The 14,362-nt window shown below is 34.3% G+C and overlaps 1 protein-coding gene across 1 annotated transcript; it reads right to left on the bottom strand.

Annotated features, from left to right (window-relative positions):
* Nucleotides 1–2,816: 2,816 nt before the first annotated feature.
* On the bottom strand, nt 2,817–6,931 carry LOC145565476 (adagio protein 3-like). The gene is made up of 2 exons (XM_081625488.1): nt 6,543–6,931; nt 2,817–4,804 (listed from the first exon to the last, which is right to left on the bottom strand). Exons 1-2 carry the CDS (start codon nt 6,845–6,847, stop codon nt 3,223–3,225), a joined length of 1,887 nt encoding a protein of 628 aa, XP_081481614.1. The 5' UTR covers nt 6,848–6,931; the 3' UTR covers nt 2,817–3,222.
* Between the last annotated feature and the right edge of the window lie 7,431 nt (nt 6,932–14,362).

Genomic DNA, 14,362 nt, shown 5'->3' with positions numbered 1-14,362 from the left:
ATGTAACGGTAATATATTGGCGTGCCACACGTGGTTTGACTGGTCAAATATGCCAATTGACTGGTTTTCAGCCAACAGATTTCCCGCGTCACGGGAATCTGCTCCGCGACACGGGAATTGGTCCCGTATGACGGCAAAACGCTACCGTGTCGCGGGATGCTTCCACATGGCATGGGGTTCAAAATATTCTTTTGCACATTTTTCGAAGCTAGCAGCTGTAGGGAATAATTTCAAGCGTTAATCCCACTAGCTTGAACCCCACTGTGATCATACACTAAAGTACGGTGGCGTCCAAAAGGGAAGAAGATAGAGCAAAAGAGTCGCCAACAAGTTTTTTTGGGAACTTGTAAACCGTTCATAGGATGAAGGTTACACCCCTTAACGATCCAAGATATCGTCAACTCCATAAGGTCTAGAACCAAATAAGGGTTCGGGGATGAAGGTACAAATCCAACCTAAAAGAGATTGAACCTGCCCTAATAATAGGCCTCTACTTTATTCTGATCGTATTCATGTGCGCTTTTTAATTAACATGCAATCAATAGGATTAACCCTAAACCTGTTTATCTATGTTGGTTTAATATTAATGCACAAATAAATCTATTATTGGCGATCACTTGAATTATAATCAAATTAACCCTAAACAAGATTATTAATTATCTTATTAAGCGTGATTACAAGTACCAAAATTCCTTTTAAACATGCATAAAAGGCGTGATCAAGCAATAACAATAAATATCAAGCAACATAATAATAAAATAAATAATTATAAATAAAACAATCATCATCAAAATAATAATATTCATAATATTCATAATCATCATAAATTATAACAATTATAATCATAATCATGTTCATGTTAATATTAAAGCATAATAATAATAGCAAGATCCTAGGCATGATACTAACAAGATTAATAACAAACCCTAGCATGTCACTAAGCAATAAAAATCAAAGCTTTAGCCCTAACATGATACTAACAATCATAAATATTAGGAAGAACATAGGAAGCATCGTAACAATCATATTTAATATTAAAGTTACCCTAGACATGATACTAGGAATATCATAATAACAATATAAACATGATGTCTACATCATAACATCAATAAAAACCATTAAAGTACTTACTTTGATGCCTCGTACCTCTTTCTAATAACAAAATACACACGTTAATAACTTCAAGGAAAATAATAAAACAATTAAATTAAATAATTGAAAGAGAGATTTGGGACCAAACCCTCATAAATTAAAACCTTTCACGTCTAGGGCGAAGGCAACTTCGAATATGGCTAGGTGTTTCTAGATCTTGTGAATGCGGAATTTTGTATGTGAGAAAAGGCTAGTTTAGAAAGAGAGAGAGAGGGGGAGAATAATCAAGAAAATCTTGATGAGAGTTGGTTAATGCAGATTGGTGAATGAAAACGGAGTTTTTAATACGTAATTTATAGAGAAAATCAGCCAAAAAGATAAAATAAACAAAACAGAGTCTGACGCACAAAAAACAGAGCTGGCGCAAACCCTGGCTAACTGGCGCCAGGCACCAACACTAGCGCCAGGCGCCAATGGCTAGCGCCAAAGCCTGGGGTCAGGCGCCAAGCCTAATTTTAACGCATTTTCGAAAATCAGATAAGTTTGCCGTACTGGAGGATAAAATCATATAATTTCCTCGAAAATGCTATTTGATTTTGATTAAAACTCTTAAAAGTCAACAAAAGTCAATTTATCAATGTTAATTGAATTAGGAATGAAAAGAACCTTCTAGAAGAATCTAGAAGACTAAAACCATTCCTAATTGCATTAGGAATGATAAATCATATTAGGCCCTCCCCTAGATCATTGGGTCGTACATAAAGCTCAAACCGGGCCCAGTTTGGTAAATTGGCCATAAATTCCTCAATATTCATCGGAATTGGGCTTATAATATATCGTTGGAAAGGTCTTTGCAAGCCCCATCCAACTACACTACTATTGGACCCGTATCATGGACCAACCAAACTGGATTGGATGTTTCCTTAAAATAAGTTTTCAAAAACAGAGAGAAGAGAAAAGAAATTAAAATTTTCCGCAACACTAGACTTTCCACACTTTCGCTTCATTCGATTATGATTCGACGTGAAAGGTACTCATCACTGGGTTTGGTTTTGGGGAGACACAAATGGGTGTCTACAGCAGCGAATATTTCTGGTACTTTTTACCAAAGCTGCACGATTTTCCGCGCAAACTGGACAGTTATTTTTTCGGTAAAATTACGCGGAAAATTCTAACTAACGGTTGGGGGGTACCAGAATTACTATTTTGCCCCTAAAAGCATTGAAGTCATTTTGTTGATATTTTAAGCACCTAATATGGTAGGATAATCGACTTGAAGGTGTGAATCATCTGCGGCCCACGTTCAGGGATAATCGGACCATCATACACTTGCAAATTTCAGCGATTACAGTAGTCGTCGGCTTTCCTCAAGCTTGGAAAGCGTTATCGGTGGATTTTTCTTCAAAGTATAGAAAACCGCCAAGTCGGCTTTCCTCAAGCATGGAAAGCGTTATCGGTGGATTTTTCTTTAAGTATAGAAAACCGCCAAGTCGGTTTTCCTCAAGCTTGGAAAGCGTTATCGGTGGATTTTTCTTCAAGTATAGAAAACCGCCAAGTCGGCTTTCCTCAAGCATGGAAAGCGTTATCGGTGGATTTTTCTTCAAGTATAGAAAACCGCCAAATTCCTTTGTCGGCTTTCCTCAAGCATGGAAGGCATTATCGGTGGATTTCTTCAAGCATAGAATGACACCAAATTCATACGTCGACTTTCCTCAGGCACAAAATTGCACTGAGCAAGCTGTACCAAAGCTACTTCAACACAAGTACCGGTCCCTGATCTGGCCACAGCACCCAAATCAACTGAGTCACTACTGCCACCAATACACAATATAACAATCATCTTGAGCTCCTTTGTGTGAAAGCATCTTGACAACCCAGCCTCATAATCGGTATTAAGTCACACAGAATACTGAAAAGGTCCAACACAAGGATGCCAATCGTATAAAAATCAGGAAACTACAAGGATAAAGATTGTGGTGCTAATATACAATGATACAACAAAATTTTCGTGCATTACTACAACAGCAACTGCAATTGGAATGTAACACACAATAGAAACTTCAGAGCATAAATACAAGGGATAGCTGCTTCCCAGCATTACTGAAGAGGGATGCAGCATGATGAAAAGGTTCAGAGGTCAGAGTCATGCTTGCTGGCCAAACACAGTTCATGCAACTCATTCAGTATCCATTCTTCACCTGTATGCCCACCTAACACCAAAACTCGGGTCCCACCAACGACACATGTACTGTGACCCCATGCAAACTTAGGCGGCTGCCCAGGAACATTAAGAGTCCTCCATGACGGCTTTTCCTCTGATGGATCCAACAGAAAAAGCTGAGAAGGAGAATGCAGGTTAGCAATGGAACCACCAAATATAATGATCCTGCCACATGGCATGCTCACAGCTACATGATCAAGTCTTGGAGGAGGAACCACCGCACCTTGGCTTCCCGTACCAGCCAGTGCACCACACTCTAATTCCCTCCATCGAGGGTTTTCGGTCTCTATGTCAATGGTATAGGCCTCACCAGACCGTAGCCTCAACTGCCCACTTTTCACCAGTCCCCCAAACATGAATAAATTTTTCTTCCCATAAACGGAAAGTGAGTGACCAAGCCTCGAAGGTGGGGCCCAGGAAGTAGGAATCTCCGTCCAAACTGGCCTATCTGTTGTAAGGTCGAGCAAGTATGTGTCACTAAGGAGCACCCCAGAATCCGTGCATCCCCCGGATACAACCAACTTGGAGCCATCTACAGTACAAGAACTATGCCAGGACCGACGGACTGGGGGAGTCCCACCAGAGATTTCAGTCCAAGTTGGCTGCTTGGCATCTAGGTCAAGGATGAAGACATCATTGAGCAATCCTTGCCTCCCACACCCTCCAAATACAACAAGCCAGGACTCATTAAGGCACGAGAGTGTGTGACCCCATCGTCCAGGAGGTGAGGACTTGACACTCACACGGCGCCACTCTGGATGCTCAGAGTCAAGGTTGAGTACAAAAGTGTCATCCATAGGCTGCATTCCAACACCCTCACCACCAAAGAGTACAAGACGATTTCCAGCGGCACATGCACTAAAATTACAGCGCGAAGGCTCAACTGATCCCCCTACAGTAAACTTCCTCCAAGAAACTGCCTCGAGAGTGGTGAGTTCCCTTGCCAATCGAACCCACCCCAAGTTTTTCGTCATTCGCTCCAAATTATATGTCACTTCTCTACCCCATAGATTTTGACAAACCATCTTTCTGACATGCTCGTTTTTTGTCAGCTGGTATATCCTTTTACAAACAGATCCAATTGAAGCTACATCTCTTGGAGTCAAGCGTGATAATATGTTATAAGCCAAGACCTCATCGGAAAGTTGGAGAATACCGCAGGTTTCTTCAACCTTTGTGGAATGCTCATTTACACACTTGAATTTCTGGTCATACGTCTGTTTGAAAACTGGATAAGATACATGGTTAAGGTTTATCTTTGCTTCTGAGAAAATCTGAATGCCTATGACATGCGTGACAATTCCATCGTCATCATATATTGGTTGAAGCCTCAGCCTGTTAACCAGGGGAGTGCCATCCTTTCTGAAATTGAGAAGCTCCCCTTGGAACTCTACACCGTCTTCAAGACATCTTCTCATCTCAGAAACGACAACAGGATCCACCAGAGGATGCCTTCTTTGAGCATGAGGGTCCCTGTACTGTAAGAAACGACTGGAAATAGTTGCAAGGAATCAGTGCAATCTCTAGCAACTTTGGGCAAGAACATCATACCAAGGGGAAAAAATAGCACAAGAATGATAATAATCTGAATGAAGCTGTGGACAAGCAATACAGTACATACAGAAAACATAACAGATAAAGTACGTGATAGGATAAAAGATTAAAAGAGCAAGAACGAGAATGACATACTGACATCCAACTTTACCAAGCAGTTGCAAGCCTTGCAGCAACAAAATGTTCTTTACATAATTAAGCTAATGATGTTGTAATAACATAGCTCATGACATTTTCAGATTGAAAGACAATGTTGAATCTCCTGCAACAAAACCTATTGTTTTAACTTGACTTAAATAAGCAGGAAGCCACCAGTACTAAGGTAAGGACTCTGAGCATTGCTAGCGTAAAAGATTTCACCAAACTGGGCAGATTTGTTTTGTATGAAACGACAATCGTTCAGAATAATCTCATAAAACACCCCCCTTTTCAAATTTATGGTGAAATTCATATAAAGGAAAGCAAATCATCATGTAACTGTGTCCTCAATTTAAGTTCACATGATCAAACAAGTCTAAAGCAGAGCATTTGTTAATCCTAATATAATAACTATAATTACTACAAAAAAATAATTTCACTGTCTAGCAATATGCGGAGTAATTCACTTTAAGACTTCTAGCTAACTAGCTTGAGATAATAGAGAGTACTCATTTAATCACTGCCTAGAATATCATCAAATGTGTTTCTTTTCATAAAGAGAGCCACAATAGCTATGATGTACTCCGTAAAAGGAACTCAATCCTATAACAAAGACCTTAACCTTTGCCAAATCACTAATGTCAGAACTTGTTCTCTGAAATATTAATTTTGTTGAACTTACATTATTTTTACTAAACTAAAATTATATTTTACAAGGTCTTATAATGATTTTCACAAAATTGAAATTATTTTTACTCATTAAAATGAAAATAGACTAATTGCAAGTACGAAATTTTTACAGATTCAGCGGTTTTTTTTTTTTACTTCGTATAAAGTTACTAGTTAATATTTGTACTACAATAAAAAAAATTACTGTAGGCCTGTTAACTTCACCTTAAAAAATTAATATTAATTAAAAATAATATCAATTCAGTAAAAATAAGTTCACTTCCGTAAAATTAATTTCACTTCCGTAAAAATAAGTTTAGTTAAGTAAAATTCAATTATCAAAGAAAAATTATAAGAGAAAATCAATCAAATAATTTCACTACAGCGAAAATAATTTCAGTTTAATAAAAATAATTTAATTTCAGCAAATATAATTTTATTTTAATAAAAATAATTTTAATTCAAAAAAAATAAGATGAAGTTCTAACTTTTTTTTACTAGCTGCCTATAACTAAATTTATCAATCCAAACTTAAATAATAATAAATTCAAAAAAAAAACACAGATATCTTCCCCTGCATTTTCCATATTTAAAATACTTCCATTTGATCCCTCAAAAAAAAAATACTTCCATTTGAAACATAAAACACTAAATTTCAGCATAATACACAGCGCATATTACAACAAATAATCAAATTAACACCAACTAAATAAATCATGCAATCAAATAACCACCAGCTAATACATTAATATAAAAATAAAATTCATAACTATCCCATAAAATAAATCTAAGAAATCTAAAATCCACTATCAAAATTACTAAATCAAGAGTATATATATAAATATAAAAGCATCCAAAAAAAACTCACCAATTGTGGCCAAGAACTTCATTAGCACGATAGCCAGTAAAGATCTCGAAAGTGGTATTGACATAGATGATGGGAAATTCAAATTCAAGCGCATCACACACAACAATTGAAGATGGTGTTGGTGGTGTAAAATAATAATAGTTATTATACAAATAATCTTCATCTTCATCTTCTTCATCTTCATCTTCATCATCTTGTTGTTTGATTTTCTGGGTAAATTTTCTGGGTTTTTTTGCAGAGCGATTATTGGGTGATTGTGGTTGTCCATCAGAGTCTTCCAACATAGCCAGATGATTATGCATCATCTTGTTGTGTGTTGTGTGTTTTGTTTCTCTCTCTAAAAAATATGGATTATTTGTGTTTCTCTCTCTAGGTGGGTATGGAGAAGAGAAGTTATGGCCTTTTTTGGAGTTGTAATTGTAATTGTATCTTTTAGAGTATATGTTGACAAATGTGTTTGTGGAAATGACCAGCTTTGGTGAGATATTTACAACAATGCCTAACCAACTGTTTTTTCTTTGATTTGGCATTATTATTTTTAGGTAGTGTGGAAATGACTTGCTTTGGTGAGATATTTATAATGTTTTAGTGTATTAGATATATGAAATATCGGAAAATATATAAGAGCATTTAAATCTTTTAAAAACGAGATACTTTGTACGGAGTATGAGATATCGAAAAATATATCTGGTATCTCTAATATAGTCACTAACTTTTTAATATGTCCTTCGTTTTTTTAGTTGCATTACTTTGCAAATTGCGAACTTGTCGACAATTTTTGGAGATGGAATAATAAAAAATGGAGTCATGTGATAGGAGAGAGATAGAGAGAGAATTTATTAACTACGGAGTAAAAAGGATAAGTGATGCAACTAATTTAAAATTTCCATTTTAGAATAATGATGCAACGGAAATAAAAACGGAAGATGTATAACAATCATGTGGTCTTACAAACAAGATACTACGTATTTTTCAGTAGAATAAAATAAGTGTTTTTCTTTTATAAGATATAAGTTTAGATAATTTCAAATAAACTATGACAACATAAATTTTTTTTGTTTGAAAAATTTAAACAACATAAGTTGAAACAAACAAAGATTAACATGTATTCTACGTGTTTTCTAATGCCTATAGTTAACCATTGATATACTTATTGTGTATTATTAAAAACACCATCAAAATACTTTATATATACCTTTTCGTCTTTTTTACCCCAATTTCTTTTTAAGTCTGTCTCTTGATTTTTCGCATCTATTTTTCGATTTATAGGACCATACCTAACAACCACTTCATTAATCCCACCACTTTTTTCTCTCATCATTTTTTCCAACGAAAAATTAATAAAGTAACATTATCTCTATGGAGCAAAAAAAGGATGGAGGGAGTATCAAAATGAAACCCACAAATTGGTAGATTGTCGAGACATTTTACACATCCTCTAAAACAACTTGGTATATATGTATGCTAACAACCTACCACCCATGTGGTTTGGCTAATCGGCTACATGAGAATTGAATTAAAACTCCCCCCTCCCCAAAAAAATTTTTACCTCGATCTCTTTTGCTTGTAGTCCTTGTACTATTCAAAATTAAATTCCCATTTTCTTATTTATGAAAGAATTCCATACATTATATATTCGATGGAGTACGGACACTATGGAGTATACATTTACTCCAGTATATTGTGTTCAACTATTTTTTATGATTTAGGGAAGAATGGAGCAATAATCTTCATTTTTTTTAAATCAATGTTTAATACTACTGTGATTATTATAAGCCCAAATCACTTATTTCAGGTCAAAGATTTTTTAATATTTGCATTTTATGATGATTAATTCTCATGATTTTTGTGCATGTGGTTCTTAACCTTAACATTTAAGCAACATGAATGATCGTATTTGTATCATGTGACATGCATGGTGATTTGCCTACAATATCGCAATGGATACTATTTTATCTTTTATTTATTAGAATTTAATTGACGCATATATCATAGTATATTATTTGATTATTTCTGAAAAAGTTTTTTTTTGTTTTTTTTTAATTTTTTTTTTAAAAGTGCTATACTTTGATAGATACATAGGGTATGTTCACATTTATTTAATTTCAGTTCAGTTCAGCTTCAATCAGCAATTTTGTTCAGTTCAGCTCCTAATTTCCCTCTCTCATAAAATATTCATTACAGATTAGTTCAGTTCAGTTCAGCTCCAATCAGTTTAGTTCATTTCATTTCATTTCAGCTCAGTTCAGTAAATGTGAACAGACCCACAGCTCTAGACAAAATTAAATATAAAAGGTACTAAGTAGAAAATGGGGTTGTGTAATTAGAAAATTACCGTGAGAGGAAAGTAAAGGTAGTAAAGTTGATATTTTGTTGAGAATTAAGTAAGGAAAAAAAAGTGTATATTGTGATAATGTACTGTAATAATCAAGCACTTGTAGAATTGTATTGGAAAAATTGCTAAAAATAATACAACCTTTGGCCCATCTTTTTTTAATAATACAACCTTTGGATTATTTTGTAATAATACAACCTTTAGGGGATGTACATTTTAAACAAGATATAATCAAATTTTCGGTGGACTTTGAGGTTAGAAAAGGGGACAGATGAGTTTTAGGTGGTGGAGATGAGGAAGAATGGAATATCCCCTCCCCTTCTCCCACCTCAAAACTCACCGAAAATTTGATTTTATCTTGTTTAAAATGAACACCCCCTAAAGGTTGTATTATTACAAAATAATCAAAAGGTTGTATTATTAAAAAAGAATGGGAGAAAGGTTGTGTTATTTTTAGCAATTTTTCCAATTGTATTTAGATCTTTATGAATATCATAAGTTAAAAGGTTAGATATTTGAAGGAACATAGACTACATGTTAAAAGAGTAATTAAAAGAAAAGGTAGAGGGTAAAGTGGGAAAAAAGCAGTCCACGGTGTGTGTAGTGACAACCACGTGTAAAAAAGGATATTTTGGGAGAAAATATCTAATCTCCTGATGAGCCACGCAACAAAGTCCACGTCATCGGTAGGAAGATATTTATGAATTAGCAAAAATGGGACGGTGCCCTAAAATAGAATGAGACATTTGAATATGAGTATTAGGATATTGCACTTTTGCCCCTCAACAAAGACACAATCTATTACGTAGTATAATAATCTACTCCCTCTATATTTAAATACTTGCTCCACTTTTCTTTTTTGGCCGTTTTTAAATACTTACTAGATAAAGCCCATGTGATGCACGGTTTGTTTGAATTTCTTAAAATATTTTTTTATTTATGTGCTAAATTTATTACATATTTAGATAAAATTCCTAAAATCAAAAGATAATAGTTTATATTTTAATTAGATTAAACTTAAAAATCTGATTCGCCAATTTTGCTTATGTGTCATTTGAATTATTTAATTCTAAAAGAAAATAATAATATCTTATTTAATTGGCTGCAACTAAAATTTATATTCCTACATGGCGCGCTAAAAAAATTAAATCTTACAAGGCTCTCTAAAAGCATATATATATATATATATATATATATATATATATATATACATATATATATATATATATATATATACATATATATATATATATATATATACATATATATATATATATATACATATATATATATATATATATACATTAGATTTTATTTCCTTATTTGTAAATTTTTTTACAATATTTAATTAATTTATCTCACCTAGTAGACCCACTATTAATTATATTTTATTAATTTCATTATCTCTCTCCTCCAATTCTCTCCACTACTTTTGCTTTTTACAATTTTTTATTCTTCCACCTACCCCACACCTTCCATATTCTATTATTTTCTCTAATTTCTCCAAAAACTCCGCGCATGAAGAAATGAAGCAAGTATTAAAAAACGGAGGGAGTATCATATTCCGTGATTTGTCATCTCGACATTTTTCTTCTCTCCCAAGTGGGTCCCCTGTCATGCACGATAACTTCACTACTTTTAATAAAGAATAAAATATAGGAATAATAAAAGAAAATGAAGAGATATAATAATAATAATAATAACAATAATAAATCCGTCAAAATAATAATAATAATAAGGCAAAATTGGCCACAACACATTGAAGTATGGCTTAGGTGCATTGAGCACCTTGAACTTTGCTTAGTAGCCAAAACACCACCAACTATGATGTATGGTGCGACACGTGCCTTAAATGAAAAATTACGACAACTTATTTCATCAAAGGAGGTGAATCTGAGCTTGCCAAGTGGATGAGAATTGTTCACCATTCTTTAAATTGTTTTAGAGAGTGAATATTCACCTAATTCGATGAAATAAGTGGCCGGAATTTTTCATTTAAGGCACGAATCGCACCTTACACCATAAATGGTGGTGTTTTGGCTAATACGAAAAGTTCAGAGTGTTCGGTGCACCTAAGCCATATTTCAGGGCGTAACAACCAATTTTGCCTAATAATAATTAATGTTCGGTCTTAGTCCATGTCCTAAGCCCAAACAAAAATCCCCTACATAAAGCCAACCCATCATCATTAACCATCCATTAAATATCACAAAGTACAGATTTACTCGTAATCTGTCCAATAAAGTACAGTTTTGCCACATGAAAATACATCTATAAATAGCAATCCAATGATTAATGATGCTAACTTTTTTCTAATCTATCTCATTCACTCTCTACTTTCTCTCAAGAAAGTAAATTTCATTGACTTGAGTGTCAGAGGAGCATTCGCATGTTAACCCCGTAGACAACTTATTACTTTCTCTTTCTTGCAGGCCTAGCTCTGAGACATCCTTCAAGGTGGATCTCAAGTACGACGTTCGAACATTGGACATCGCACATCTTGATATCCGAAATACCCTTGCACATCGAGGAGAATTTTGTTTCCAGAAACAATAATAATACGTAGAGATGGGCAACGTGTCGTGCTCGGCCGCTGCAAGGCCTTGCCTCGCCGTGCTTGGTGGTGGCTTGTGTCATGTCGTGTCGTACTTGCATCTTGGCGTGACGTGCCGTGCTGGGCTACCATTTAGCACACCCCATCCCACGGCACAGCATGACCCACGTGCCGAGCACCGGATCGCCCATAATATTTTTAATTTTTTTTGAACAACTTTTAAAATGGATATACAACTTTTATTATTATATTATTATTGTTCTTTTTACTATTCTTATTTTTATTATTATAGTTCTTTATTATTATTTATATTATTTTATGGTCGTGCCTGGCGGGCCAAAATACTGTGTTGTCCGCAGGTTCGTGTTGTGCTCATGCGGGATTCTTGAAATCGTGTTCACGGCACAACCCACTCCTCGGTCTTCGTGTCGTGTCGCTAGCGGGTTCGTGTCGTGTCGATCCCGTGTCGTCCGCGGGCCGGCACGACCCATGCCCACCTCTAATAATAAGGTTTTGGAGAAATAAACAAAAAACAATAACAGAAAGGACACGTGCCACTCCTGGTATATGTTTTAGTATTATGTTAGAGGTAGATGACGTATATTGCTCCCTTGTCTTTTCTTCACTCCCTCTTCGTCTTTTTTATTATTATTTTTGTTTACCAAGTACTTCATTTACCTTCTTATAATCGTATGTCATCCTATAATACGTACGAGAGTTTACTTTTACTCCAACAAACTTTTTTAATACTCCGTATTTTATTTACTACTTCCCCCGATTTCAAAATATAGCCCTATTTAAAATTTTAACACTAATTAGTAAACTATAAAATGTACAATGCAAGTATATTGAGGTTTAAGCCTTGTTCCGATCTCTTTACCTTAAAAAAAATATTCATTAAAATAATTTCAATTCAATAAAAATAAGTTCAGTTTAGTAATAATAATTTCAGTTCACTAATAATATGTTATGTTCAATAAAAAAAATCAATAATTGTAAAAAATAAATATAATAGAAAATTTATAATAATAATAATAATAATAATAATAATAATAATAATAATAATAATAATAATAATAATAATAATAATAATAATAATAATAAGAAGTTCAGCAAAATTAAATCTTTTCATCAAAATTAAAATTACTTCATTTCAGTAAAAATAATATTAGTTCAACTAAAATAAATTGAAGAGCACAACTGCACAAGGCTTTATAAGTAAACAAATATACAATTATGTAGAGCCATTAGAGCTTAGATGGTTTGCCTCAATACTTATTACTTTTATAAAATACTTCATCCGTTTTTTTTAGTTGACACGTTTCTTTAGTCACGTTTTCCAATGCATAACTTCAACCATTCATATCTTTAATTACCAATAAGCAAAAATTATGAAAAGTTATTACTTTGAAAATATTTATTTGACGAATCTAACAAGATCCCACATGACTATATTTTTCATTACGTATAAAGCACAAAACACTACACAGTCAAAAGGGAGTGTATGAATGGTGCTAAAGTCAAAACGTGTCAACTAAAAAAAAACAGAAATTTTATTTTTTTATACTTACATAATTGAATGTAATTAATTTTTAGTTAGATTTATTACGATTGTTATCCCAAGTTCCATATAGAAGAAATAAGGAGGAGATGGTCACTTCCTTATAAGTAGAAGCATACTCCAATTAGTACGAGTCCTTTTGGAAATTAAAGCTACCCAAAAAATATTCATGTGGAATAAGCCCAAAGCAAACAAAACCATATTAATATGGAGTTGTGATGTGCGTGCGACCCAACAAGTGGTATCCGAGCCATGGTTGATTGGTTGTGAAGCAATCTATGGAAAGTGGCTGCAGTTTTGGTGTGTGGGAGGCTCCCTCATGTGTGTGTGTGCTAGTGATTGAAGAACTGTGATGCTTTATATCGAAATTCCACTTGATGTTATGGTGTTTGCAGCAGTGCTGATAGGTGGTTTGACTAATCAAATAAGTTATCGTTAGAGCGAGGGGAGGCCATTAGTTGTGGTTGGTAAGAGGGAAGGATTATTGGGGTTGTTCATCCCAAATCCCACATGGAACTATGAAGAATTAAGTAAGGAAAAGAGGGTTGCAGGGTAGACACAAAACAGACAATACCGTACTCAAGTGGAGTTGTTGTGTTCGACCAACAAGATTTGCCTTAGTAATTACTTTTATACAATCGACTAGGGGTGAGCAAAAAATCAGGGTGCCCTGAATCGGAGCCGGAACCTGTTAGGAACCACAGGTTCCGATTCCGGAACCTGTACAAGAGGTTCCAGATCCGGGTAGCAAACTGGAGAACCTGTTGTAACAGGTTCTGGTTCAGGTTCTCAATTTTTTGGAACCGCAGAACCTGTAGGGTACCCTTTATCTAATAAAAGTATCACTTAATTTCAAATTATACACTAATTCTTACTCAATTTTTAAATAATAAATATCAAAATTATAATTATAAAAATATATATATTAAATTTGTTAGACAACTTTTATTAGTTTGTCTTATTTGCAAGTTGCAAACATTATAAATTAGTGACCAACCAGTTTTTTATTAAAAAAATCCGTGAAAAAGTTAGTGAGTATATTATAATAAAGGGTACCTTGAATCGGAACCTGTATCGGAACCTATATGATAATAAAGGGTACCCTAAATTGGAACCGAAACCGGAACCGGAACCTGTAGGTTCCAGTTGCGGTTCCCAATTTCCAAGAACTTGTTCAACAGGTTCATTCCGGTTCCGGTTCCCATTTTGAGCAACAGGTTTCGATTCCGATTTATGAAATTTTTACAGGGTACCCTATTATGCTCACCCCTAAAATCGACTACTACATATTAGCACTTTTTACACTTACACAATTGAAGACTGTTCATGTTAAAAATATGTATTGGGATGGATAAATCTACATGTCACGT

This window comes from Chenopodium album, chromosome 1 (genome assembly GCF_948465745.1).
Source record: "Chenopodium album chromosome 1, dcCheAlbu1.1, whole genome shotgun sequence".
Lineage (NCBI taxonomy): Eukaryota > Viridiplantae > Streptophyta > Magnoliopsida > Caryophyllales > Amaranthaceae > Chenopodium > Chenopodium album.
The sequence above is the reverse complement of the archived record's forward strand: the minus strand, read 5'-3'. Positions and strand labels throughout refer to the sequence as shown.

What these genes read in the sequence shown, in the direction of transcription:
- LOC145565476 (XM_081625488.1), bottom strand. Translation starts at nt 6,847, where the DNA reads ATGATGCATAATCATCTGGCTATGTTGGAAGACTCTGATGGACAACCA. An exon ending in GAAGTTCTTGGCCACAATTG is followed by an intron (nt 4,805 to 6,542) that starts GTGAGTTTTTTT and finishes AACTATTTCCAG; the next exon opens with TCGTTTCTTACAGTACAGGG.